The sequence below is a fragment of the Chionomys nivalis genome, chromosome 8 (assembly GCF_950005125.1).
Source record: "Chionomys nivalis chromosome 8, mChiNiv1.1, whole genome shotgun sequence".
Taxonomy (NCBI): Eukaryota; Metazoa; Chordata; class Mammalia; order Rodentia; family Cricetidae; genus Chionomys; species Chionomys nivalis.
Window position 1 is genome coordinate 69,094,015 of NC_080093.1, and position 25,171 is coordinate 69,119,185.

Below are 25,171 nucleotides of genomic sequence, written 5' to 3' on the forward strand. Positions count from 1 at the left end.
CTAGGGGCGGGCAAGGGAGTTTGGAGGAGGGAATTCTCTTGCCAGAGTGCCCCCTGGTGGCCATTCCACTCTCTGTGGCAGAGGACAGAACCTGCCCACTTGGTAATGACGTATTTGGGGATAATGGGGTGACAGGGTGACCTCATCACTGCTACATGACCTTGCTTCTTCCCTCCTGCTGGGTTTCCCAGTAGGCTGGAGTCCCAGCACCAGCTGTGGTTCTGGGGAGAGAGAGGAGGGAAGCCTGATCTTGGTACAGCTCTGGCTAGCATCCCTGGCGAGATACGGGCATGGTTGTTGTAGTCCTTTAGGTGGTTGGTCCACAGCAATACTGCTGTCCGCAGGCCTATTCACCCCAAACTTCAGGCCACCCATTTTCCTCTCTCGCTTCACCCGCATCCCAGCCTGCTCTTCCCAAAGATATTGACCAAGCATTTTTGTACAATAAAGTTTAATCACAATTATAAAAATGTGGCGTTGGGTTTTCACTATTAACATTATATACAATCCAGCCCAACAAGAAGGGCCTGCCCCCCACCATCCTGGCCCACTGAGCCAGAGCTCTGAGACACCAGGGTGGGAGGGTGACCCACAGGGTCTGGCAGGAACAGATGAGGCAGGGTTCCAGGCACAGAGTTCCCAGGACTAGGGGCCAAAGGCCCCCCCAGGGGGAGAACATGGCCACTGCCCCAGAGACCCCTAAATTGGGGAGGGGTGCATATAGGACAGAAGGGGAAGTCCCCACTAACATGAAGCAGAGGGCTCTTCAGCCCCCAAGAATAGCATCTATACAGGCTGGTACCCCAGGTTTCCACAGGAAACAGCTGCTGGCAGCTACACAACATTTACAGCTTCTTCTCCGCAAAGAAAAAAAAATTGAGAGGGTGGTTGGGCAAAGGGTATGGGGAGTCAGAAGTTACCTCAAAGGACTGAGGCTCCCTTGCTGGGCTCAGGGCCCCTATCCCACATGTGGAGATGGGGGCATGTGGGCCCTGCTGAGCCCACTAAGGCTGGGGGTGCTGGGAGCTTAGGGCACCAAGGGGGAATAAATAGGGGTGAGGGCACCAGTCCTGCCCCACCTCAGTTGAGGGAGCCACGGCAGCTTTCAGTGCCGCACAGACACGGGATCTTGTTGTCCTCTAGTGGGAACTTGTAGTCGTAGGTGATCTCCTCATCCACGCCAATGGGCTGCTTGGAGTAGATCACAATCTTCTTCTGAGACTCGATGGTGATCACTTTAGCGTAGCAGTTGGGCTGCAGGAGGGGCAGTGTAAGCCGCAGCCCCACCTCACCCTTGCCCAGCCCAGCCCTGGCCCAGCCCTGAGCGCACCGTGCAGCAGTGGTTGATGAACCTGGCGAGGTTGCCACACTTGGTGGCATCAATGATGGTATCGTGATCCACCCGGAAAAGGTAGCTGCTGCCAATGCCCTCCTGAACGTAGCGTTTCTCCCGCATGTCAGCTACCATCTGGGAGGATGAGATGCACACGTCATGGACATCAGCCACTGCACGGGCTAGACTCGCTCCCAGCAGCTCCTGGGGTCACGCTGATTGGATAAGCACCTGGATCTACCTGCTCCCACCCATTCTGACCCAAAGTCAGCCACAGAAGGACTCTGGAGAAACCAGTATTGGCTCTTCGGAGAACCTGTGGCCACAGTGGAGCCAACAGTATGCTGTGGGCTTGGGGCAGCTTCTGAAATGACAGTGCCATGCCTTCAACTGAATCCTCTCCTAAGACTATCCTTCCCAAACAGACACCTATGGGCAGCTGGCAAGAGCAGATGGCAGATGGTCTGTACCAGGACAAAGGCTTTCAGCAAGGGGCAGCCATTCCCAGGAAATAAGCAATGCACTCTCCATTCTCACTGGGTGACCTGACCCCTTTGCAGAATCCTAACCAGCAGTTCTGTGGTGAGGACTCCTCCAGGCTTCAATCTCCAGCCAAGTCCACCTCAGTAGGACTGTGGGATGTCATCCCTACAACCCTAGGACCCTGAGCCCATGTCTACACTGGGACAATCCTGATCTTATTTCTGTTCCTTCTGCTGCTCCCAATCACATTCCTAGAAGCTAATGGGGATGCCTTGAGAAAGACCTCAACACCTTACCTTCACCCTCTACGGCCAACTACCTGGTTCTGTCAACCACTCTGGACCTGTCATCCCTGGGCCACTACCTCTTCCATACCTTGGCTTTGATCTGCCATTAAGCCCTACTGAGACCAGCCTACACAAGCTCTTTTCTACACAGCCAGAGGGAGCTCATTAGCTTCTCAAGTCCTTGCTTGCACAGCTTCCAGGACATTCCCCATCCATCCACAAGGTCACACTTGACTGATACAGTTCCAGCTCTGAGGAGTCGGCTCCTCTTGCATTTCCAGGCTCACATCTCTGTCACTAGCCCTGAACACAGGCACTGGCCTCATCTTCCTAAGAGGATGCAGCTTCTAAGCCTTTGCACACACTGTCCCCAGAACTGGAGCACATGTATCCTGCTGCCCCAGGAGTTCACGGCCCTTTAGCTTCCAGGGCTCTGGGAGGCTCTGGGTCCCGACATCTACAACTCCCTGGTATCAACACCATTCTTGACTATCATTACTGCCCAGTGTTCCCGGGAGGCTGGCCTACTAACGTCTACTTTACTAAGTAAGTCTCAAAGCTGAGCAGTGGCAGTAGCAGTAATGAGTGAGGCTTTGTAAAAGCCCGATGATGGCGTGAAATCTCATGCTGTTGTACAGTCAGCAGCTGGGCTGATCTGGAGCTGAACCTTACCTGGCGGATGTTCTGGCCAACATATTCTATCACCATCTCATCAGCTGCGATGGGTTCCATGGCAAACAGACCCCACTCATGGATCCGGCTCCGGCCAAATCGGAGTTTCTTCTTCCGGAACTAAGAGACAGAAAGTAGCTTTAATGGTCGGATGCCCCCACAAACTTGCACCTTCCCTTCCCTTCCCTTCCCTTCCCTTCCCTTCCCTTCAGCCTTCCCGTCCCACAGGATCACACCAGGGGCAATCTCCTTGTTGTGGTTTTTTTCACTGGGTCTCCTCCCTCCTCCAGTTTCCCCTCCTGACCTTGAGCTGGTTTAGCTTTAGCAGATCACTATCCATGATGGCTGAGGTGCCAATGGCGCTCAGTAACCGCCGCTGCTCTGACCGTCGCTCAGAAAGCACCCGATTAGTCCCCTGTGAACAAGATAAGGCGGTGGTGAGTGCTTGAAGGACTGGAAGGAGGAGGCAAGCTAGGGCTTGGGGCAGGGCTCTACCTGAGTATCCACGCCTTCCAGCTGTCGGGCTGAGACAGGGCACACATCCAGGTACTTGTCCTTCTCCTTCTTGCTGATGGGATAGTAACCTTCGCTGCGTGCAGAGCCTGTCTGATGCTCCCGGGGCCCATCTTGGGGCCGTCGCTTGCGCTTTGGAGTGCTTAGGTTGGTGAGTGCAGGGTGTTAAGGAAGAGAACAGGTTCCCTACTGGCCAGTCCCTTGGGGTCCACACCTCCTGTCCACCCCAAACCCAGCCTACCCGGTAGCTGGTCCAACGGTGCGAACATTCAGGAGACAGACTGGTTAAGGCAAGTCTAGATCTTACCTGTTCTGCCAGAAAAGACACAAGGCAGAGGGAAAAAGAGAGCTGGCAGCTAGAGAACCCCAAAGCTAACCAAGGCACAGTGAGTTACACAGATAGGAGACCAGTATACGATCCTACGAGTGACCGGAGGATGACATTTCTGGCCACATGACCCCAAGGAAAGCTGTCCCCACCCCAACCCCGTGTCTTGCTCTAGGAAATAAGCAGGCTCTGTGGCTCAGGATATTTGTGTGATGGACCCAGTGGGTATCATTAAGCCAGTCGGCCCCACTGGTCTGCTGCAGCAGCCGCTCATATGTGAGTCGCAAGTAGCTCATGTCTTCCAAGTCCAGGCCTGAGTTCCAAATGTCATATAGGATGGTCATCTGCTCAAATTCACTCCTTGGTTCAAAGGAAGGAGGCGGTGGGGGTGGGGGTGGGAGTGGTGGCCGTCTTCGTCGAGTGTGGGAGCGGAGGCTGCGCCTCCTAATAGCTCCTTCCTCGTCACTGCTGCTGCTGCTGCTGCTGCTTTCTGAAGACTCGGACTCCTCTTCCTCCTCATCTTCCTCCTCATCCTCCCCCTCCTGCCCCAGATGCTGCTGCTGCAACTGTTGCTTTGACTCCTCAGCCTCAGCCACCACCACCTCAGGGGCCTCCAAGACTTCATCAGCTGGGGAGCTGAAGAGTGCAGCAAGGGCAGGAGCTGGCTCTAAGGGCCGAGGTGCTGGTGTGGCAGGTGGAGGCTTGATGGCCAGGGCATAGTTGTGTTCCAAGAGGATATGGCTGAGTAGAGGACCTGGGCGCTCAGCCTCGTCTGAGGTCTCTGTGGCCTCTGAGTCGTCACCAGTGGGTAAGATAGCCAACCCACGTCTGGCTGGGGTCAGGGCTAGATCAGCCAGCACTGCCAGGTCCACTTCTGTCCCTGACTCAGTGGCTTCTTCTTCTTCAGTAGAGCGGACACGACCTCCAGCCCGATTCCGACCCCCTCGGGTCACCTCCTCAGGCCAACTCTTAACCAGAGATGCATGGTCCAGGGGCAGGTTCCGAATGGTCCGCTCCACAACCCGGGGAACTTTTCGAGAGACTGGACCAGGAGACTTGGCCTGCAGTGGGGCAGCTGGGGGAGGCTCTGGGGTTGGTGTCTCCTCAGTGGCAGAGAAGGAGACAGTTTTCCGGCGTTTCTTGGGTGGGGGTAGGAGAGGGATAGGAGAAGAGGGGCGCTCATCCAGGCGGGGGGCAGGGTCTGGAGGTCCAGCTGGTGGCTCTGGAGGAGGCTGTGGTACGTTAGGAGGTGCTTCCTCAGCAGTACCTGGGGATGGAAGCACATGGGCAAAGGCCAACTTCATCAGACAAAACTGTCAGGGCTGGAGACCTGGGCTCAGCTATACTAGCGTGAAGCAGCCTTACTTCATCAAGTTCTACCCTATTCTGCCTCAGCTCCCATCTAAAGTTTTGTTTTGTTTTTTTCGAGACAGGGTTTCACTGTAGCTTTTGGAGCCTATCCTGGAACTAGCTCTTGTAGACCAGGCTGGCCTCGAACTCACAGAGATCCAGCTGCCTCTGCCTTCCAAGTGCTGGGATTAAAGGTGTGCGCCACCACTGCCCAGCCAGCTTCCATCTAATACATTCATGGTGATAAATACACACACCTGCTTACACAGTGGACACTCCTGCCTGCCTCTCTCCTGCCCATATCACTCTCAGCCCTGTGTGCTCCCTGAACAGGATAGGGCTCTGTACCTATTCATTATTCCAGCTAACAAGCATCTACTCTGGTCATGTCAGGCATGGAGAAAACTCAGAAGAGACAGATAAGTGCAGGAAGCTTTCATTCAAATGGGATAACTGACCAAATCAAATGACTAGTCAAACTAGAAAAACCGGGGAGGGAAGGGCTGCCACAAAAAAATTGGGCTTCTAGATTATTTATAAGACCATTGGAAAAGAACACATTTCATGACTAGACACTTGTGGGCTTATAGCTTTTACATCTAACTGTACCATTTTCAATATTAAGTGGCAGCCAGTACTACATCTGGCTGGGCAGGCAGCAATCAGCTGAGCATACTGCCTTAAACTGAGTGCTCCTTACTTGGGAACACTGAGTAAGGCCGGTCAATGTGTTGTGTCATGTGGGTATCACGTGGGTCTCAGACAATGGCAAAGTACACATCTTAGCATCCAACTCAGCTTCTTTACACATGTTTCTTTGGTCCCTCACTTCCGCAGGCTTTCATTTAGGATACAATTTTTGGGTCACCTGCTCATGCAGTACAACTACTTTTTTTCTGGGAATTGCTCGCCCATGACCTCAATTCTTAAAGACAAGGCCCTAGAAGTCAGTGCCCCCCAGCTTTCTCCCTCAGGGCCATCACTAAGTGATAGCACAAAGACTGGACCTGATCCAAGCTGGCCCAATCACAGACTTCTAAGAAGGTCTAAGATAGTAGGTTGGTTAGCCTATCGCTAGCCTGGTGGTTGGTGAGTATGAACACTGTGCTGGAATGAAGAAACAAAGGAAACCGATCTCCTGGGGAAAGACAAAAGTAAGACAAGACCACCGGGCGGTGGTGGCGCACACCTTTCATCCCAGCACTCAGGAGGCAGAGGCAGGTGGATCTCTGTGAGTTGGAGGCCAGCCTGGTCTACAGAGCACGTTCCAGGACAGGCTCCAAATATACCGTCTTGAAAAACCAAAAGAGAAAATAAAAAAGGCAAGACCAAGATGCTCTACTCGTCTCTGAACTCTCCCAGTAAGCACACCATGTAAGCACACCATGTAAGCACACCATGTAAGCATACCCACACCCGCCCACTCCATCCCCTGCTTTTTGAAAGAGGTCTCATGTAGCTCAGACTAGCCCGGAGCTCAGTGGAGTCCAGGATGAAGCTCATTATCACCGGCATGTACCACCACACCCAACTGTCCCTTTTGCTACATAAACTGACTGAAATTGGCTGCTATATCTAGACCCTCAACGTCTTTTCTTTAATTAGGCTACTAGTTATTAAGCTGACAATTTCCAGAGGAACGTGTGAACTACCTTTTCAGGTCTTCCCCAATTTCCTGGCACTAAGCCACACAGGCCTCCTTGTATACCCTACCCTTAGAGGAAACTAGCTATCGCTATTACCTTCCTTTGTGCCTTATTACTTGCTTTCAGCCTCAACTATTCATCTGAAGTTTGTAATTCTAATGACCTGTCACGTCCAAGGCACTTCTATCTTATTATAACTTCTCCTGTGCACAATGACATAGTCTAACCCCGCCTTTTCATTTTTTATTTATTTGTGTATTCAGTCAGTTAGTACTGGACACTGTACCTAGGACTTTATGCATGCTAAGTAAATACTATCACTGCCAGACTGCTGGACCTTTGTAAAATTCTATTTTGATAGAGGGTCTTGCTAAATTGCCTAGATTAGGCCTGAAAAGTCTAAAATGGCCTCAAACTTTGCATCTTCCTGCCTGACTCCAAAACCTCAACTCTATAACCCAATTGCCAATGTTTTCAACTCAAAGTCCAGAGGCCACAACTCAACTCCAAATCATCCGTGCCTATATTCCTAGGTCACTTTACCATCTTTTTGTGGCATGTAGTATCACCAAGTTCTGGCCACCCTTCACCCTAAATTTTCAACATACCATAGGGTGACCTTTCTTACAGGTGTTCCAACTTGTATTCTGTGCCTTATGTAGAGCCTATATATCTGCTAGTTCCTCCTCAGTGTCTGCTATTCAGACCACTGTGCCTCAGCAGGATGATGTGCCCAGACCCAAAGACACTTTCAAGAATCTGAGTTCCTTGCATCTTCCCTTCATAGTACTTAATGGTTTAAAATCATAGTTATTTTTATGCACTTATTGCTTGAATGGCCTGTATCTCCCTGTAGACTGAAAGCTTTATGAGGATGAGAACAGCTCCTGTCAGACACACCATCATGTCTTTGTACTGCTACTGGTAGTAGTAGTGCTCAATAAACTTCTACTGTATGAACGCATAGTCCCTACCACAGGACCATCATGTGCACGTGCTACAGAATAATAAGGACCATACACATCTGCAAAGGAAAGCAAAGGCCAAACTCAGACATGAGTTAGTGTTAGCACGTGACCATTTAACTGCCTCCACATACACACAGCACCTCAGGTACAAAGTGTAGGAAGACGCCATTCTCCAAGACACTGACAAACACACATCTTAGTTACATGATCTGTCTGATGAAACCTACCTGTAGGCCGTGTGGGTGATGTCTCCTTTTCAGGGAGAGGCATGGCAGGGGAGTCTACCACCCTGTCTGTCTCAGGCTTCTCACCGGGTGCTGGAAGGGATTCTGGGACTTCTCTGGGGGTTGGTGACACTGGGGGAATGACTGCTGACTGTTCCTCTTCTTCAGAGGAAGACTCTGATGAGGAAGATGATGATGATGATGAGGAGGAGGCGGAGGAGGAGGAAGAGGAAGAGGAGCTGCTGCTCTCGGAGTCTGACGTGCTCCCGTTTTCACCATCTGAGTCAGCATACAGAGAGCACTGGGAGGATGAGTCGCTGTCCTCATCCTCACCTGGAAATCCAGAAGAGACAATCAATGGTCAAGATGAGGGATCATTCACTAAATACTCTGGCTGTGTGGCTCTAGGTCTGGTGCTAGAAGTCCAAGAAGTCAAGAGGTTAAATAAGCAAGTGTCTCTCACAGTGACTAACATTAGCCTAAGGGACTGAAGAACACAGGAAAGAAAGCCCTGGGTTCTGCTTAAAAGAGCAAGTCTGGGAAGGCCTCCCTAAGGACATGCTAAAATCAAAAAGGAGGAAGAGGAGCTATCTGACCACAAAGAAATGGAGATAAATCAGGAGTATCAATAACAACAAAAAAGAGAGACCTAAAGACTGGCATGTAGTCAGTTTGGACCAAAGTAGGTTTGTAGAAGACGGACTCAAAGAATTCTGCAATAAACAGTATATGCGTTGAACATAGAAAGGACGCTGGGTGTGGAGGAAGAATAGAGAGAGGTTTAAAAGAGAACAAGGAAGGTCAATAAATGTATGTGGATTAAAGCAAAAGGAGGGACAATTCAGGAGAGGGTACCAGCAAACAGTAGGAAAGGTATGATTAGTGTATGTCATATAAATGTATAGCTATAATGAAAATCCTACATTGTATACTAAATTGAAGAAATTAATTAAAATAAAAAGTCAGTCAGCTGGGTGATGGTGGGACGTCTTTAACCCTAGTACTCGGGAGACAGAGGCAACAGATCTCTGGGAGTTTGATGCCAGTCTGCTACACAGAGAGAGTTCCAGGACAGCCAGGGCTATACAGAGAAACCCTGTCTTGAAAAAAAAAATTTTTTTAAATAAATAAAAAGCCAAATAAATTTAAAAAAAAAATAGAGTTGGAGAGACGAATCAGGTGTTACGAGCACTGGCTGCTCTTCCAGAGGACCAGGGTTCAATTCCCAGCACCCACATGCACATGAGCTCACAACTGTAACTCTAGTTCCAAGAGATCTGATACCTTCACACCAATGCACATAAAGTTTTGTTTTTTTGTTTTTTTGGTTTTTTTTTTTTGCTTTTTCAAGACAGGGTTTCTCTGTGGTTTTGGAGCCTGTCCTGGAACTAGCTCTTGTAGACCAGGCTGGTCTCGAACTCACAGAGATTCGCCTGCCTCTGCCTCCCAAGTGCTGGGCTTAAAGGCGTGCGCCACCACCGCCCGGCCAATGCACATAAAGTTAAATAAAAAGCTAGTCATGGTGATAGGCACATTTGTTCTACAGGTGGAGGCAGGAAGACCAGAAGTTTAAGTAAGGTTTTGTTCATCTACATAATAAGTTAGAGGCCTGCCTGGGCTATGTGAGACTCTTCCTCAACAAAACAAAACAGGCCGGGCGGTGGTGGCGCACGCCTTTAATCCCAGCACTCGGGAGGCAGAGGCAGGTGAATCTCTGTGAGTTCGAGACCAGCCTGGTCTACAAGAGCTAGTTCCAGGACAGGCTCCAAAACCACAGAGAAACCCTGTCTCGAAAAACCAAAAAAAAAAAAAAAAAAAAAAACCAAAACAAAACAAGGGCCCAGCAAGATGGCTTCAGCAGGCACCTGCTGCCAAACTGATGACCTGACTTTGAACACTGAAACTTACATGGCGGAAGGAGAGAGCTGACATACATATATGTGACACACACATATATATAAATACCACACTTACAGAAGATCAGTACTGCATGAGAGAGCACTAAGAAATCCTGAAGAGGTATGATGGAAAATTCCTACAACCCCAGCACTTGAAAGGCAATGAGGCCAGGGAGAGAGGGAGCAAGAGCAAGCAATCAGATGCATCTATGAATTCCATAATGGAGTAAATTAGAAGGTGGTAATAGTAGCGGTAAACTGGAACATGGAAAGATAAAACTGAAAAGAACGTATGAGCAGGGGCTAGAATGGCTGACTATACAAATGGCCTATAATGCCCACTTTGGTAGAAAATAGGGAGTCAGGCAAAGACCTTCTAGAGAAGTGAGTACATTTCCCAAAATGCACATTTTAGTAAAGAAAATACTATTAGCTGTTTGGAAAATGGATTGAAATAGAAGGAAGGAAGAGACACAGAAATCAGTCAAGATTGCAGCAGAGGAGTTGGGGGATGCAGGCCAACTGGTAGAGTACTGTTTGCTCCCTAGCACCACACACACCAGGCATGCTGGCATGTTTGTAATCCTAGCACCCCACTTAGGTAGAGGCACAAGAGGACTACAAAAGCAGTTGAGAAAGGCAAAACAGCAGGAACAAAGACAAATTCAAGACACACGTTAAGAGATACAGCAGATAGAAGGGGGCTGTCTTCATTCTTAGCAGGTCAACCAGTCCTTTGCTTCTTCAGCAGAGACCTCAGATCATTATTGCTACCAACCCCAGCCACTGCTGAAACAGTACCTTAGAGAAATTCCTGACTGACATTCAACAGTGGCTCTTTCCTCGGGTCCAGCACATTACCAGACTTATCCTATTTCTATTTCGACGTTCCTTAAAAAGTAACAAGTGTGTCCGCCATAACAAGTTTTTTTTTTTTCTTTTTTTCCTTCCCCTTTTGGTTTTTCGATACAGAGTTTCTGTGTACTGCTCTGGCTGTTCTGAACTCATTCTGTAGACCAGACTGGCCTCAAACTCACAGAGATCCTCTTGCTTCTGTATGCATCACCACTGCCCAACTTCAAACAAGTTCTTAAAAGCAGTAACTACATCTGTCTGAATCAAGGCTTTGTCTAAACTTCATAAAACAAGTACAAGCTGGGCGATGGTGGCGCACGCCTTTAATCCCAGCACTCGGGAGGCAGAGGCAGGCGGATCTCTGTGAGTTCGAGACCAGCCTGGTCTACAGAACTAGTTCCAGGACAGGCTCCAAAGCCACAGAGAAACCCTGTCTCGAAAAACCAAAAAAAAAAAAAAAAACAAGTACAACAAGTACGCACAGATTTTCAATGCATGTTTCTTTAAAAAAAAAAAAAAAACCCAGGCAATGGTGGTCTACAGAGCAAGTTTCAGAACAGGCTCTAAAACTACACAAAAAACCCTGTCTCAAAAAACAAAAGCAAAACAAAACAGTATATTTATGTGTATATACATACACCACATGCCTGTGGAGTTGGGAAGGCATTCGATCTCCTGGAACTGAAGTTACTGGCAGTTATGAACCACCCTAGGTGCTGGACCAAACATGGGTCCTCTGTAAGAGCAATAAGTGCTATTAATCACTGTGCCACCTCTGCAGTCCCTTCATACATACTTCTGAAGTATGTACAACCCATGGAAGATGTGTAAGCAGATGGAAAAGTGTCTGGTAATCGCACAGGAAGGGAAGAGAAAGGAAGCCTGGTGGCTGGGCCTCACAAGAAGAGCAGTGCTCTAAGATGAAAAGGTCTAGTCTGGTAGCATTAAGGTACAAGAGGAGAATACATACCGCTCACCTCTAGGACCTGAGAAAAGACACAGACTTTGCTGGACTGTCCACAGGGAGACTAGCTTCAGAAGACGAACAATCTGAACTAATGGGGCTAATGTTCCAAAGGACACTGCTAAAACAACTGTCTTTGCTAAGGGCAAGACTGGCCAGAAGTCCAGCAGGAAAGCTCTATGAAGTCAGAAAAAGACAAACTAGATACTACAATCCCTTCTCCGCCAGACCTGAATCTACTTAACTTACCATCTGATGCCTCTGCCTCCTTCTTGGTGGCATCCACAGCTTCTTCCCGCTCTTCATCTTCCTCATCTTCGTCATCATCATCCTCATCCTTAAAGAAAAGGAAAAAATGAGACTAACAGGAAAAAGACAAATTTTCATCCTTGAAGCCCTGCTAGCTGCCTGGGTTCCAGCTAAGCGAGAAGCTGGCCTCTGGTGCCCAGCATCTTACCTTCTCTGAGGAAGACTCCTGGGATGCCTCTTCCCCTTCACTGTCCAGAGCAAAGGATTTTCGGTGCTTGCCTTGGGTCTTCCCTCGTTCTTCATCTCGCTTCGGAGGCTTGGTCCCTGGACGTCCTGGTTCCCCAGCTTCCTTCTCTCGCTCAGGATCTGCAAGAGAAGTCAGAGCAGTTGCAGTTTATCGGTAATTACTGCTCTCCTACGCCAGATGCAAGGAACTTTACACACACTATTGCCCACTTTACTAACAGGCCAAACTTAGAGGCAGGAAAGTTGAAACTCAGCACACAGATGAACACACTAACATATTACACAACTTAAGCTACGTCCCACACATTTTCTTTCATCATTTTCTAAGCTGGGTGAAAGAGGATGCTAACTTATTTTATTTGGCCCAAGAAAACAATATAGGACTGAGGGTTCTCCAGAGAAGCAAATCTGACTCAATAAAGAAGCTTCAAATCACACAAGCTGCCAACCAACAACCCAGACGTCAACAGACTAGGAAGATTGTACCACAAAAGCATTAGGTGGTAAACTCCAGATTTTCTTTGTAAGTGGAAAAACCAAAACACAGATTCATTGAAATCAGCACAGCCATAATTAAACCCTAACTCTGGGAGAGGTCTATCTGATGCTTCCGATGCCTTTTGGAATTCATTTGTTTTAACTCTGCATAAAGGTCTCCAATTGGTGCCTGGTTCTCAGAAATACCCTGGCCCCTTCACTCCTCCTCTCCTATCAGACTCTGAAGAGAACACCTTTCTCTTCTGCCGACTGTCTACTTACCATCCTCATCTTCCTCAGCTGGAGTAGAAGGCCTGGGCCTCTTTTCCTCACTGGCCTCGGAAATTTCTGATGGCTCTTTCCTCTTCACCTGGAAGATGCAGAAAAATGGGGCCCACTTACAACTTAATCAGGGAGAATGAGAGGGAGGGAAAATTTAAAAAGCAAACAAAAAACCCTCAACTCCCAACCATCATTTCCCCAAGGAAGGGAGGCCCAGCAGCTTTCCCCTGCCACCACATTCCTGGATACCTTAAATGAAGGCAACCGCAGGGCCCCTCGTAGCCCTGACCCGAAGGCAAAGGCCTCAATGCCCGTGATTCCGCCACTCTTGGCCCAGTCTACGAGGGACAGCATGCCCGGCTCTTTGAGTTTCATCTTGTCTTTATCTTCCTCCTTGGCTTGCAGTTTGGCTGCATTCTGGAAGGGCTGCAGATAGCAGGGAGACTTAGCTGCAGACTCCAGAGCAGTTATTCCTTCCTGCCCAAGAACCAACAATGGGCCTCAAGAACACAGACATCCATTAACCGACACTATCTCTGGCCAGTTAAAGAGATTCTCAAGTCTGATACTTTAGGCCATCCACCCTTAGGAAACAGTTACTAATTTCTACCTTGTGACAATTGGTAGAACTGAAGACAAGCCCAGAAACACTTAAGAGTTCTGTCCACTGCAAGCAGCAGAGGCGCCAGGACAAAGCTCTTGTGACCTAGGTCTGTGCTTACCTTTTGCTCTCTGTCTGATTCCCCTGCCCATAATGCCCACATCCACTTCATGTTCTCTTATCCCTACTTTGAACTGGGCAATCAGGGAAAGTCAAAGGTGTATCTTCTTCAGTAAGTACTCAAGTGTCCCTGGACTAGACCTCCTCACCTTGGCCTTTTCTTCCTTGCTCTCCCACCACTGGTCAAAGGCTCCAAAGGCCACATTCTCCACCATCTTGCGGTTGAGGTCTCGCTGCATAATGCTCTTCATCTCTTGGACAAGGGTGGCTAGCACACGACCCACAGTGCCCGCTGATGGCAGGGCCTTGCTTTCTGCCATCTCTGCTTCTTCCCTGTGAGGCAGCCGGGCTTCTTCTCCAGAGACTGAGGAAGAAGGCAGGGGCTCTGCTGCCATGGGCAAGGGCAGGTGGTAGGCTTCCCGGGAGTATGCCCCACGACCTTCTTGCCCTTGTGTGTACAGAGCGTAGGGCAAGCCATAGGCTGCCTCTTGTGGGGGTGGGAAAGGGAGGAAGGCCTCGCCAAAGGCCCCACCAGGAGGACCAGCTGAGGCAGCAGTCAATCCTTTGCCCTGCCGCAGCTGGTGGAGCCGAGTTAACATCTGGGTCTGCATCTGGAAGGACATGGGCATCCCTCCCCACTGCGCTCCAAGTCGATCCATAAGTTCCAGGGAGTTCACAAAGTCATAGATGTGGGGTGGTGGTGGTGGAGGCGGTGGAGGGTACTCAGGGGGGGGTGGCCCATCTGGGTGGGGTGGCAGGAGGTAGGCAGGTTGATGGGGAGGATAACCCAGAGGAAGGGAAGAAAGGTAGGGAGGAGGAGGGGGAGGGGGTGGTGGCGGCGGCGGTGGCGGTTGCTGGGGAGGCGTTGGGGCTGGAGGAGGTGAACCACCCCTGTCATCATCAGAGATCTCCATATCTTCTCCGGAAGAACATGGAGAAGCCTGTAGGGTATGGAGGAAAGTCACAGACAGCTCCTACTAGAGCTTCCTGAGTGTCCCTCTCATTTGTTTCTTCGTCTGAGCACCTTCCCGCTCCCCTAAGACCTAAGCTTCCTTCCCCAATCCTATGGCTGACGGCAGGCTCACCTGATTCTGTCCATTGGCCTTTGGTGACTCCCGGGCAGCCCCTGGCTCTCCACTCCCTGCAGGTGCTACATCTTCAAAGTTGGCTGGGGCAGGAGGGGGTGTGCAGGGCCCATGACCTGCCCCAGAAGGCACCTCACCCCCTGCATCTCTAGCCCCAGGGCCTGCACTGTTGCTCTCTTCTTCTTCCTCTGTATCAGAGGCCAGGAAAGAAAATTTGGAGCGCTGTTCCTTCAGCAGCATTTCAATGCGGGAGTCCAAGCTGCTGTGCTGAGCAAAGGGGACACTCTCGTTGGTGGTCTCTGGGGCTGGGGAGCCAGAACGGGCAGGTGAAGGTGGGCGCGGGGAAGTCCGGGCTTCTTCTCTCTCAGGGCTGGGTGCCCCACCACCACTACCACTACCGCCACCACCACCAGGTTCTGGAGGCTCTGGAGGTGGGGCCTCTGAGGCAGGGGGCCGGTAGTCTTGGTCAGTGGATCGGTTGGGATCAGGGGCCAAGTAGGAGGTATAGGAAGGTGGGAAGCGCTCAGGTGTATTTTCAGTAAATGGGGCCCCAGGAGGATCCTCTCTAGTTGCCCGGCGAGGTGGGTAGGAACTGTGACGCTGGTAGCGATTCCAGCTTTCATAATATGCTGGGTAGCTAGAGTCAGAACCACGAAACTGAGAGGCTGAGGAAGATGAGGAAGAGGACGATGATGAAGAGGATGAAGATGTGGAAGAGGAGGCTGCAGTGGCTGCAGCAGTTGCTGAGGTGGTAGTAGAGGTGGTTACAGGGGCTGAAGATGTGGAGAAATGGCGGCGAGAAAAAGAATCTTGATAGCTGTTCTCTGACCGCCGGGGTTTGAAGGAAGTTGAAGTGCTGCTGAAGAAGTCGGGGAGTTAGCTAGGCTCCTCCCTGGGTGACCAAAGCCCCTCTAGACAGAGGTTCAATCCCAGCACCCACTTGGTGGCTCAAACCATCACTCCAGTTCCATGTGATCCACTGCATGAGTACTAAAAACACTGTGTGTACACACATACATGCAGACAAAACACTCAGACACATAAATCTAAAAATGAGCTATATAACGAAGTTTAGAGGTTAAGAGCACAGACTGTTCTTGTAGAAGTTCCGAGTTCAAGTCTCAACACCCAGATGATAACCATCTATAACTTCAGTTCCAAAGTGTCTCCTTTTGGCCTGCTTGCATGCAATAAACATACACACATGCAGAGACACATACACACACACATAAAAACAGACAAATCAAAACTCCCCAATTTTGCTTCTATGTTGCTGATCAGGTCCCAAACTAGTATCCCTGAAAACAGCAATCTGTTAGTTGAAACTAAAGACTAAAAAATAGTTTGACTCCTTCTCAGAGACCTAGGGCTCATTCTTCACAGCTATAGCTCCCAGAATCAAATGGCTCAGGCCAAAACAGGTGTGCCTTCCATACCTGCTGGAGTAGGCAGAGTCCTGAGAGTAAGGGGTGCTACCCCGAGGTGTGTAGGGTGTTCCTTGGGAGGATTGAGGGGTGAACTGGCCAAAGGAAGATGGGGTATCTTGTCGACTGCTGGAGAAATTTGTATCTTGGGAGCAGGGAGTGCCATTGCCAGGGGTGCCCCCGACAGCAGTGCCTGCTGGGTAGGCTGCCGTGTCTGAGGAAGATCGTCGGCGGGCTTCAGTCTGGAGAGAAAATGAGGCAAGGAGAAATAACAGAAGATCAGGAATAATTTAAAAATGTGTCCTGCCCCAATCCAAGAATCCCAGTTTTTTGTTTCTGAAAGCACCTAGGCATTATTCCTTTGCCTTCCTATACTTAACAGTAAAGTTTAAGGCTTTCCCAGATGGCTCCTGCTTCTGGTGACTAGGCAATGTGTCCATGTGCCTAATACCACAGCAGCCACAAGCTTCTCACCGTCTCAGTGGCTGCACCAGAGCTCTGGAACTTTTCACTCAGGGCCTTGCCTCCAGTGGGCACAGTCTGAGGAGTGTAGGAGCCATTGACAATCAATTCATAGTACTTCATTCGTTGTTGTCCTAGATGGAGAGAAATGGAAATCAATAGTCAGAAGGAAAAACAACCTCCCTGATTTGGCAGTCTTTTTTCTTCCGCAGGCCTCGAGTTTCCTACAATTTTCTTGAGTTGTACGTTTTAGAACATCAATCTCATACTCAACTCAATCCTTGGGAAAGTCTACCTCATTTCTACCTGCCTATGGTTGCTTTGACTAGATCTAGTCTTTGTATTTTTTTGAGACAAGATCTCATATAGCCAGGTTGGTCAAACTTGCTATATAGAAAACAATGGTCTTAGCCGGACGGTGGTGGCGCCTTTAATCCCAGCACTTGGGAGGCAGAGGCAGGCGGATCTCTGTGAGTTCGAGACCAGCCTGGTCTACAAGAGCTAGTTCCAGGACAGGCCCCAAAACCACAGAGAAACCAAAAAAAAAAAAAAAAAAAACAACAACAACAAAAAACCAATGGTCTTCAATTCCTGATACTATTGCTCTACTTTCAAGGTTAGGCATTACCAAGTATGTGCTACCACATACTGCTCTTTTACAGAGTCATAGAACAAAGTCTGGCTCATCTTTACCTCCTAACTATTAGAAAAAAAATTAATATGGGTAGGCCACAGTGCTTGGCTTGGCATGACAGAGGTCCTGGGCTCAATCCAAACACCCTGTTTCATAAACTCATAGTTTACACACATATCTCAATTAGAGTATTTTATAAAGTTTAAGGAAAGTACTCTGCAAAGTAGAGGTCTATCTGCTGCTAAGCCCATTACCCCTTTATGTTATAAACTAAAGACTGCAGAATTGGAGCTGCAAAGGTCAATCCAGCCAGGAGGTGGTGGCGCACGCCTTTTCATCCCAGGACTCGGGAGGCAGAGGCAGGCGGATCTCTGTGAGTTCGAGACCAGCCTGGTCTAAAGAGTGAGATCCAGGAAAGGGTTCAAAGCTACAGAGAAATTCTGTCTCAAAACCCAAAAATAGAGAGATAAATCATTAATGAATAAAAACAAAGAAGTGCCAGTATAGTGGTACATGCCTGCAATCCTCATACTTGGGAGACTAAGTGAGGCCAAGGACCCAACCAGCTCAACATGAGCTGTACAGTGTACAAGTCAGCCAGAGACAGACAGCAAGGCTGACTAATACAGGAAACTGGAATGTAGAGCATCTTCACAGTATGCACAAAACCCTGGATTTCATTCCCAGCACCAGACAAGTCAAGCATAGTGGCACAAGCCTATGATCCAGGATGAAGGAGAAGTAGAACTCAAGGTCATTCTTGGCTATAAAAGAAATTAAAGCCCAGGCTTCATAACAGAAGACCGTCTCAAAAAACAAAAACAAGGGCCTGGAGAGGTTCAGTGGTTAAGAGCATCTTGTGTTCTTGCAGAGGACCTGGGTTAGGTTCCTACCACCCACATGGTGGCTCATAACTATCCCTGACTCCAATTACAGAGGATCCAGCATCCTTTTCTGCCCTCTGCAGGTGAATACGCACGCACACACGCATGCACGCACAAAAATAAATCTTAAGGCAAGACAGTGGTGGCACATGCCTTTAATCCCAGCACTTGGGAGGCAGAGACAGGTAGATCTCCCTGAGTTAAGAGCTAGTTCCAGGACAGATAGAACTGTAACACAGATAAACCCTGTCTCAAAAAAAACAAAAAAAAAACCAAAAAAACCAAAAAAATTAAATAAATAAAAAATAAATCTTAAGAGGCAAAACAAAACAAAACAAAAAATCAAAAATAACACCCATGAGGTCAAGTGTAGAATTCAAGGACAGCCTAAGCTATAGAGTGAAACCTATAAAACAAACAAAAAAGTCACAGAAACTATCATAGGCTCTTTAATCTCGGCACTCAGGCAGCAGAGGCAGGAAGATCTCTGTGAGTTCAAGGCCAGACAAAGTTACATAGTGAGATTCTATCTCAAAAACACAAAAAACAAACAAACATAAAAGCTGTGCAATTACATACAGCAGTCTAAAGTCAGAAGGACATGAGTCATCCCCTCACCTGTGAACACCGACTAACAGCTGCTTCCCTTAGATGGCCCCTGTAACTAGTCTGCCATGGGTCTCATCTCTCTCTGCAATTCCTTGAAAGCGGTTCAAAATAGCCTCATCTTTTTTATTTATTTATCTATTTATCTATTTATTTATTTATTATTTATACAGTATTCTGTCTGATTGTATGCCTGAAGGCCAGAAGAGGGCGCCAGACCTCATTACAGATGGTTGTGAGCCACCATGTGGTTGCTGGGAATTGAACTCAGGACCTTTGGAAGAGCAGGCAGTGCTCTTAACCGCTGAGCCATCTCTCCAGCCCGCCTCATCTTTTTTTACTTTTGTTTATTTGTGTGTGATGAACTTGTGGCTATCCAAGTGCATACACATGGAGGCCAAAGGAAGACATGGATATCTCCAATTACTGCATTCCCTCGCTCCCTTAAGACAGGGTCGTGCTTAAACTGAAGCTTGCCATTTCTTAGGCCGGCTGGTCAGCGAGTTTCTGCGATCTGCTTGTCTCTACCCACCAATACCGAAGCTACAGGCACATACAACTATACCTGGACTTCATGAGTGACGGAGATTAAAATTCAAGACTTTATCGTTACACAGTAAGTATTTTTATCCACTAAGTTCTCTCCCACCTCCTCTCTGGTTTTTTGAGACAGGATCTCATTATGTAGCCCCATTTGGCCTGGAATCATCTTTGTAGACAGGCTAACCTCAGTCTTCCCATCTCTGTCTCCAAACACTAGGATTATCGGCACATGGCACCATGAAACTCTGCTTTATTATCTTTATCCTCATAGATACATTTTTTTTTGGCAAGCCACGAGTATTCTAGGCATGTCCGGCACTACTGATCCAAGACTCCAGTTCCTCAGTTATCTAAAATTTCAATCATACTATATGTGCTACTAAAGCAAGCATAAAATATCTATAATTTCAAAACAAAAAAAAAAGAAAAACCCTCACTGCCGGGCGGTGGTAGCGCACGCCTTTAATCCCAGCACTTGGGAGGCAGAGGCAGGCGGATCTCTGTGAGTTCGAGACCAGCCTGGTCTACAAGAGCTAGTTCCAGGACAGGCTTCAAAGCCACAGAGAAACCCTGTCTCGAAAAACCAAAAAAAAAAAAAAAAAAAAGAAAAACCCTCACTGAGCCGGAGAGATGACTCAGCAGTTAAGTGTACTGGCTGCTCTTCTAGGACTGAGTTCAGTTCTCAGCACCCACGTGATGGCTCACAACCAAAAAAACTCCAGTTCATCCATGGGCATCAGGCATACATGCTGTACATAGATATACATGTAGACAAAACAGTCACACACAAAAACATAAATAATAGAACCCTCCTGAAATCTTAGTACTTTGGAGAACCCAGTATTAAATTTCCTACATACAGTTCAAGTCTTTCCCTAAGTACAATTTCTTAGAAGCAGAAAAGTATGATTGACAATGGGGTACTGCCATTACCATGCTATCAATAACATAAAATACCTTGCATGTACCTTAATTTTTCTCTAAAATTTAAAAATTTTAAGTTCAGAAACACACCTGGCCTCAAGAATTTGGGTAAAGAATCATGACCCCAATTACCTTTGCTGAGCCCAATAGGGTATTTACAGATATAATCTCTGCTAGAGACCAAGCAAGAGACAAGGGAGCCTCACCTTTGATATCGAGCTGGGCATGGATGATATTGCCCATGACAGAGGTGAGGTGGAGGTTTTTGACAGTCTCCTTGGCACCCCGAGTGCTGGTGAAGAGCACACGGGCCAGGCCCAGGTGCTTGCGCGTGCGGGGATGAAGAAGGATCTCCACTTCCTCCACTTCACCATACTTCCGGCACATATCCTTCAGGAAGGTTTCCCGCACATTGTCATTGAGCCTTGCAAAAGTTACTTCCTTCAGTGGGATCTGTCCGATATAGAATTCATCCAGCTGTGGACAGACAAGAGTTAGTCTGGGGTTTCCATAATGAGCATAGTTCCCTTACCATTTGGGAAACTTCAGACTCATGAGATCAAGACAGGACTGGGAGACTTTTGTGATGGGCAAGTAAAGTGGGGATCATGAACCCTACAGTAGCACAGACCTCTCTTTGACTTCTGCTTATGACAAGACAACAATAAGGGAAAAAAGACACATAAAATATAAGAATCAACACACACAAAAGAAAGCAGTAGGAGGAAATAAATAATCTATTAGCTCAGGTCTGACGATCACAGGTTAGATAGTAGAAACACAAAGGTAGGAAAATTTTTTTCCCATTCAGAAGAGACGAGACAGTTCTGAGTGTAGTGTACACTCCTATAACACTAGCACCTGGCGGCTAATGCACAAGGATCCGCAGTTCAAGGCCAGTCTGGATTACCTAGGGAGACCATGCCTCAAAAAAGAGAAAAAGATAAGTCAGATATAGTGGAGATGTACACAGGGTGCCTGGGAGCCAAGAAAAGGATCATTCACACAGAGAAAAGTCAGGGAAAGATTCACAAAGATGTTTCCTATCATTCTCACCGGGCTTTGTAGAAAACTCAAAGTTTCCAAAACAACAGAACCCATCTTGATGTTTTCTAAACACTGAAGAGGGTCTGGTCTGGTTTGGATATAACAAGGGTATAGAGTCAAGTAAGTGATTAGGCATGCCCAGATCAATAACCACACATGCCAACGCTCCAAAACAGACCTAGCATGCCAGCAAGATGGCTCAGTGGATATAGGCACTTGTTACCAAGCCCGACAAGCTTGAGTTTGATCCTTGGACCCCATGGTGAAAAATCAGTTTCTACAAGCTGTGTTCTAATTTCGACATGTGCGCAATGGTGTGTGCAAGCTTGAGTGTGAACACACAGTGAGTTCCAGGACAGTCAAGGCTACACAGAGAAACCGTCTTGAAAAGAAAAATAAAAAAATTTTAAAAAAAACAAAGAAAAGGGAAAATACATACTTGTAAAATAAGAGCAGAACCAGAGACAAATAACAGCAAAAGAGCCTAAAACTGAGGAGGAAGCCACAGACAGCAAGTGCAATGAACATAAGAGAAAGATTAAGATGAACAGGAAAGAACTACCAGGTGACTCCTAGGCTACTAGGTTGTGAGCCCGGTTATATGGTGTTGTAATTTATCAGCAGAGGAAGAATGAAAAGGACCGAGAGAATAAAGATAATGTGTTCAGGTCTCTGGAGTCTGGGTCTATGAGGCTGGAAGTAGGTATGGGAAGTAAACATTTAGGCCGATAGAGCTTAAGTAAGACTCATCAGGGAAAGGGAAAGAGGGAGGAAACACCCCATAAATTACTTTAAAACTCAGTGGGAAATAAAACAAAACAAAGAAACAAAATTGGAAGGAAACAAAGATCCACCAACGTTTCTAGGCTCAGTGCAAAGCTTGCAGAGTATCTACGGTGGGAAAGGGAGCCACTCTTACAGACCAGCTGGAGGACATACCCAAACGACAGTGAGAGACATAGGCCACCAAGCGGGCAGTGGCCTTAGCGGTACACTTAACTGCTGAAGAATTAGGGTATCCCAGTCACGCTGTCTCTGAACATCCACTCATCCTCATGCCTCCAGACATCAACACCCTTGTCACTAGCGACATACTAGAGACACCTCAGTTATTTAAGTACACCTCCTGTCTCAGACATCTTAGCCTCACAGACTCAAAAGCAAAGAAATGTGGTTGCCTGCGTTGCACTGGGCCAGCCACTCGGGGAGGCTACGGGAAAGAGCAAGGTGCTAGGACCCTTGCCGCGCTCCAAGAACCAGCACGCTGGGAGAGCAGCAGATACGTACCTTAAACTTAGGAACTGGGAGGGAAAAGTCTCTGTTTTTGGACCTGACATGGCAGCGGGGATCTTGGAGGTCTTCCACTGGTGTATACTTCGAGTCCTAGCACAGAAAAGAGAGTGATGTGACCAGGACGAAAACTTAGCAGGCTGTCGACTTCGGGAAGCCAGTGGAGATGCACACACGGAAGAGCTGCCAAAACCTGCTCCTTCTCAAAGGACAAGCAAGCTACAGGTCCCAGAGGTCTAGGCGTTGAACACCGGGCAGGGCGGGGGGGGGGGGGGCAGCCCCGAGGTCCAGGGAAGTCCGGAAGCCATGAGGCACTCACGCTGACACTGAAGTGGACTCCATCGTAGCGGTACACCTTCTGGGAAGGCCTGCGCAAGGCAGGGTCCAAAGCCGGATCCACAATGAGCTTGTAGTTACGCCACTGGAAGCTTGGGGCTTTCTGCCCATCTCCCCCACCTTCCTGGTCCATCCTCGCTCATTTACACTGTCAGGAAAAGAGGGATACGCAATGGGGGTCCAAGCCTCAGGCCTGACTCCCTTGCCGTCCCCCTCCATGGCTAGCCCGGATTCCAGGTCCCCCACATCAGTCCAGTTCCCACACCTCGGCATGACCCACGGCTCCCTCAGATCGGGCCCTGAGGACCCGGGTTCACTCTAACACTCCGTTCCCCCTCCACCCCCCAAGTCTACTCTCCGGGCCCAGGCCCAGCTCGCGCCCCCAGACCTTCCCGCTCTCCCTAGCGCGCCCCACTTGGCCTCCACGCAAGACCCCTCCCCCGTCCCCTGGCAGGCCCCGCCCCCTCCCGCCTCCTCACCGGCCAGCGGCCCGGGCCGAGCCCCGCTCCCGCTCCCACACGGCCGCTCGCGTCCCCGCGCCCCAGTCCTCTGGACCAGAGGTGGCACCTCTCCGGGGCGTTGGAAACACCGCGAGACCGAGCCTGAGCCCCGGCTTCGGTCCCTGAATCCAGGCGGGGGGGGGGGGGAGGTCGGGTAACGCGCGCCGCTGCCCTCTCCTCCCGCCCGGGCGCGTTCGGTGCCCCCCCACCCCGTCTCCGCGCACGCGCGCCAAGGCCCTACTCACCCGCTCGTGGCGAGCGGCTCACCCTCCCCCCACCGCGCGCAGCACCTCAGCGGCGTGAGGCGGCGGCGGCGGCGGCGGCAGCGCGAGACCCGGCCCCGCAGCGGTGGCGGCGGCGGCGCCCCCCCACCACCACCTCCCCGGCGCGCGCACCAAACACCACCGCCACCTGCACGAGGCCCAGCGGGCGCGGCGTCTGCATTCGCACTTTCGCTACAAGGACTGCGGAGCGATCCACGGGGCCGAGCGGAGCGGCTCTGCCTCGGCCGGCGCCCTGTAAGGCTCGGGAGTCGTAGCCTAGGAAGCCTGAAGATCGGCCGCATCCCCCGGAGAGTGGACTGTACCACCCTCATCCAGCTGCCCCGGCCTTGGGGTTCGTGACGAATCGGCGGCGACGAAAGCTGCGACGAGCCCCTGAGGAAAGAGGGGCGGAGCGAGGGGGAGGCGGCCAGCCGGAGCTCGGCAGATTTGAGTGGTGCGTCGAACGACGCAGATTCGCGAGGCGGGCGGGGCAAATGAGTGAACAGGATGCGCGCTCCTTTGCTGCTCTTCCCTGCCCCTTCCTTGCGCAGCTCGAATGCCTAGGAGGCTGCAGTGCAGATTCGCCACCGTTCTGGGCTTTGGCCGTCACCTCCTCTCACCTGCGCTGGAGTCTAGAAAATGACGCCCGGTTAGCCAAGCCCCGTTGGCAGTGTCGACTGTTATTCCTGCGTCTTTCTTCCTAGCCCAACTCAAGTAGCAGCCCACTTCCGACTTAGGGCGAAATGGTTATAGGGGAGAAGTCTTCTCGGAGCTTCCTGAAAAATTTCAGACCAGGGAAGGTGCCCAAATAATCCTAATGAGTCGGGTAGCGAATCTGCGGATCCCGTTGTGGGTGGGGCTAGCGCGCCGCGCAGAGAGGCGTGGCCAGGCGTGCGGAGCCCGGCGTAACGGGCTGCTTCCCGTAGGATCCACCAAAACCTGGGCGGGATGGGAGGTGGAAAAATACAACCAGGAGCGGTGACTCAGGCACTTTTCCTGCCCGCGCACATGAGGTGATCGGTTTCTTGCCGCTCTTCTACTCGGGCGCCTGTTGTATTTCGGACATAGTAACACCGAACCTGCTGTGCACCGGATGGCCTCGAACTCCTGATCTTTTTGCCTCTATCTCCTGAGGGCTGGGATTACAGGTGTGCGCCACCATAACCGGTTTATAGGATGCTGGAGAGCTAACCTAGGGCTTCTTGCATGCTAGGCCAGCACCCTAGTTACACCTCCCTTGGGCCCGTTTTAAAATGTCCGTTTGACAAACGGGGAGACTAAGCTATATCGAACAGGCCGAAGGGAGGTGTAACTAGATCTAAAACTGTGTTAGGGTTCACTCTGATAAGTTTAAGAGAGGCCTAAAGACCCTTAAGTGCGTCCTATGAAAGTAAAAGTCTCGTAGTAGCCCAGTTAGCCATAGGCACTTCAGAAGCCCAGCTAGGGCTTCACTTGGGAGCCTGGAGCTGAGACTGCCCCAAGGTTGAACACCCTGGCATTCCCACCAGGTCTACCTGGAGCTGAGGATGCCCTAAGTGGCCTCTCTACAGCAGTCCCTCATTAAATTGACCTCCCTTAGTGTCAAGTTATCCAAGAATGGATGTATATTGGTCATAAGACTGCAACCCTCACAGCAGTGTAGGAAAACTATTGGAGCCTAGTTTTACACATTTTAAT

At 49.5% G+C, this 25,171-nt stretch overlaps 1 protein-coding gene across 5 annotated transcripts; it reads right to left on the minus strand.

The window, feature by feature from the left end:
• Positions 1 to 451: 451 nt before the first annotated feature.
• On the minus strand, positions 452 to 23,827 carry Setd1a (SET domain containing 1A, histone lysine methyltransferase). 5 transcript variants are annotated; one of them, XM_057779585.1, is made up of 19 exons: positions 23,643 to 23,827; positions 22,715 to 22,879; positions 22,393 to 22,488; positions 20,265 to 20,535; positions 16,480 to 16,601; positions 16,018 to 16,247; positions 14,582 to 15,440; positions 13,646 to 14,437; positions 13,025 to 13,201; positions 12,776 to 12,863; positions 11,979 to 12,136; positions 11,771 to 11,858; positions 7,808 to 8,137; positions 3,822 to 4,883; positions 3,271 to 3,443; positions 3,080 to 3,190; positions 2,776 to 2,895; positions 1,331 to 1,468; positions 452 to 1,254 (listed from the first exon to the last, which is right to left on the minus strand). In XM_057779585.1, exons 2-19 carry the CDS (start codon positions 22,862 to 22,864, stop codon positions 1,081 to 1,083), a joined length of 5,139 nt encoding a protein of 1,712 aa, XP_057635568.1. In that variant the 5' UTR covers positions 22,865 to 22,879; positions 23,643 to 23,827; the 3' UTR covers positions 452 to 1,080. The 5 variants fall into 5 exon arrangements, with proteins under 5 accessions (XP_057635568.1, XP_057635571.1, XP_057635566.1 ...); XM_057779588.1 differs by lacking the exon at positions 23,643 to 23,827 and adding an exon at positions 23,477 to 23,627 and having other exon boundaries at positions 14,582 to 15,437; XM_057779583.1 differs by lacking the exon at positions 23,643 to 23,827 and adding an exon at positions 23,477 to 23,627.
• Between the last annotated feature and the right edge of the window lie 1,344 nt (positions 23,828 to 25,171).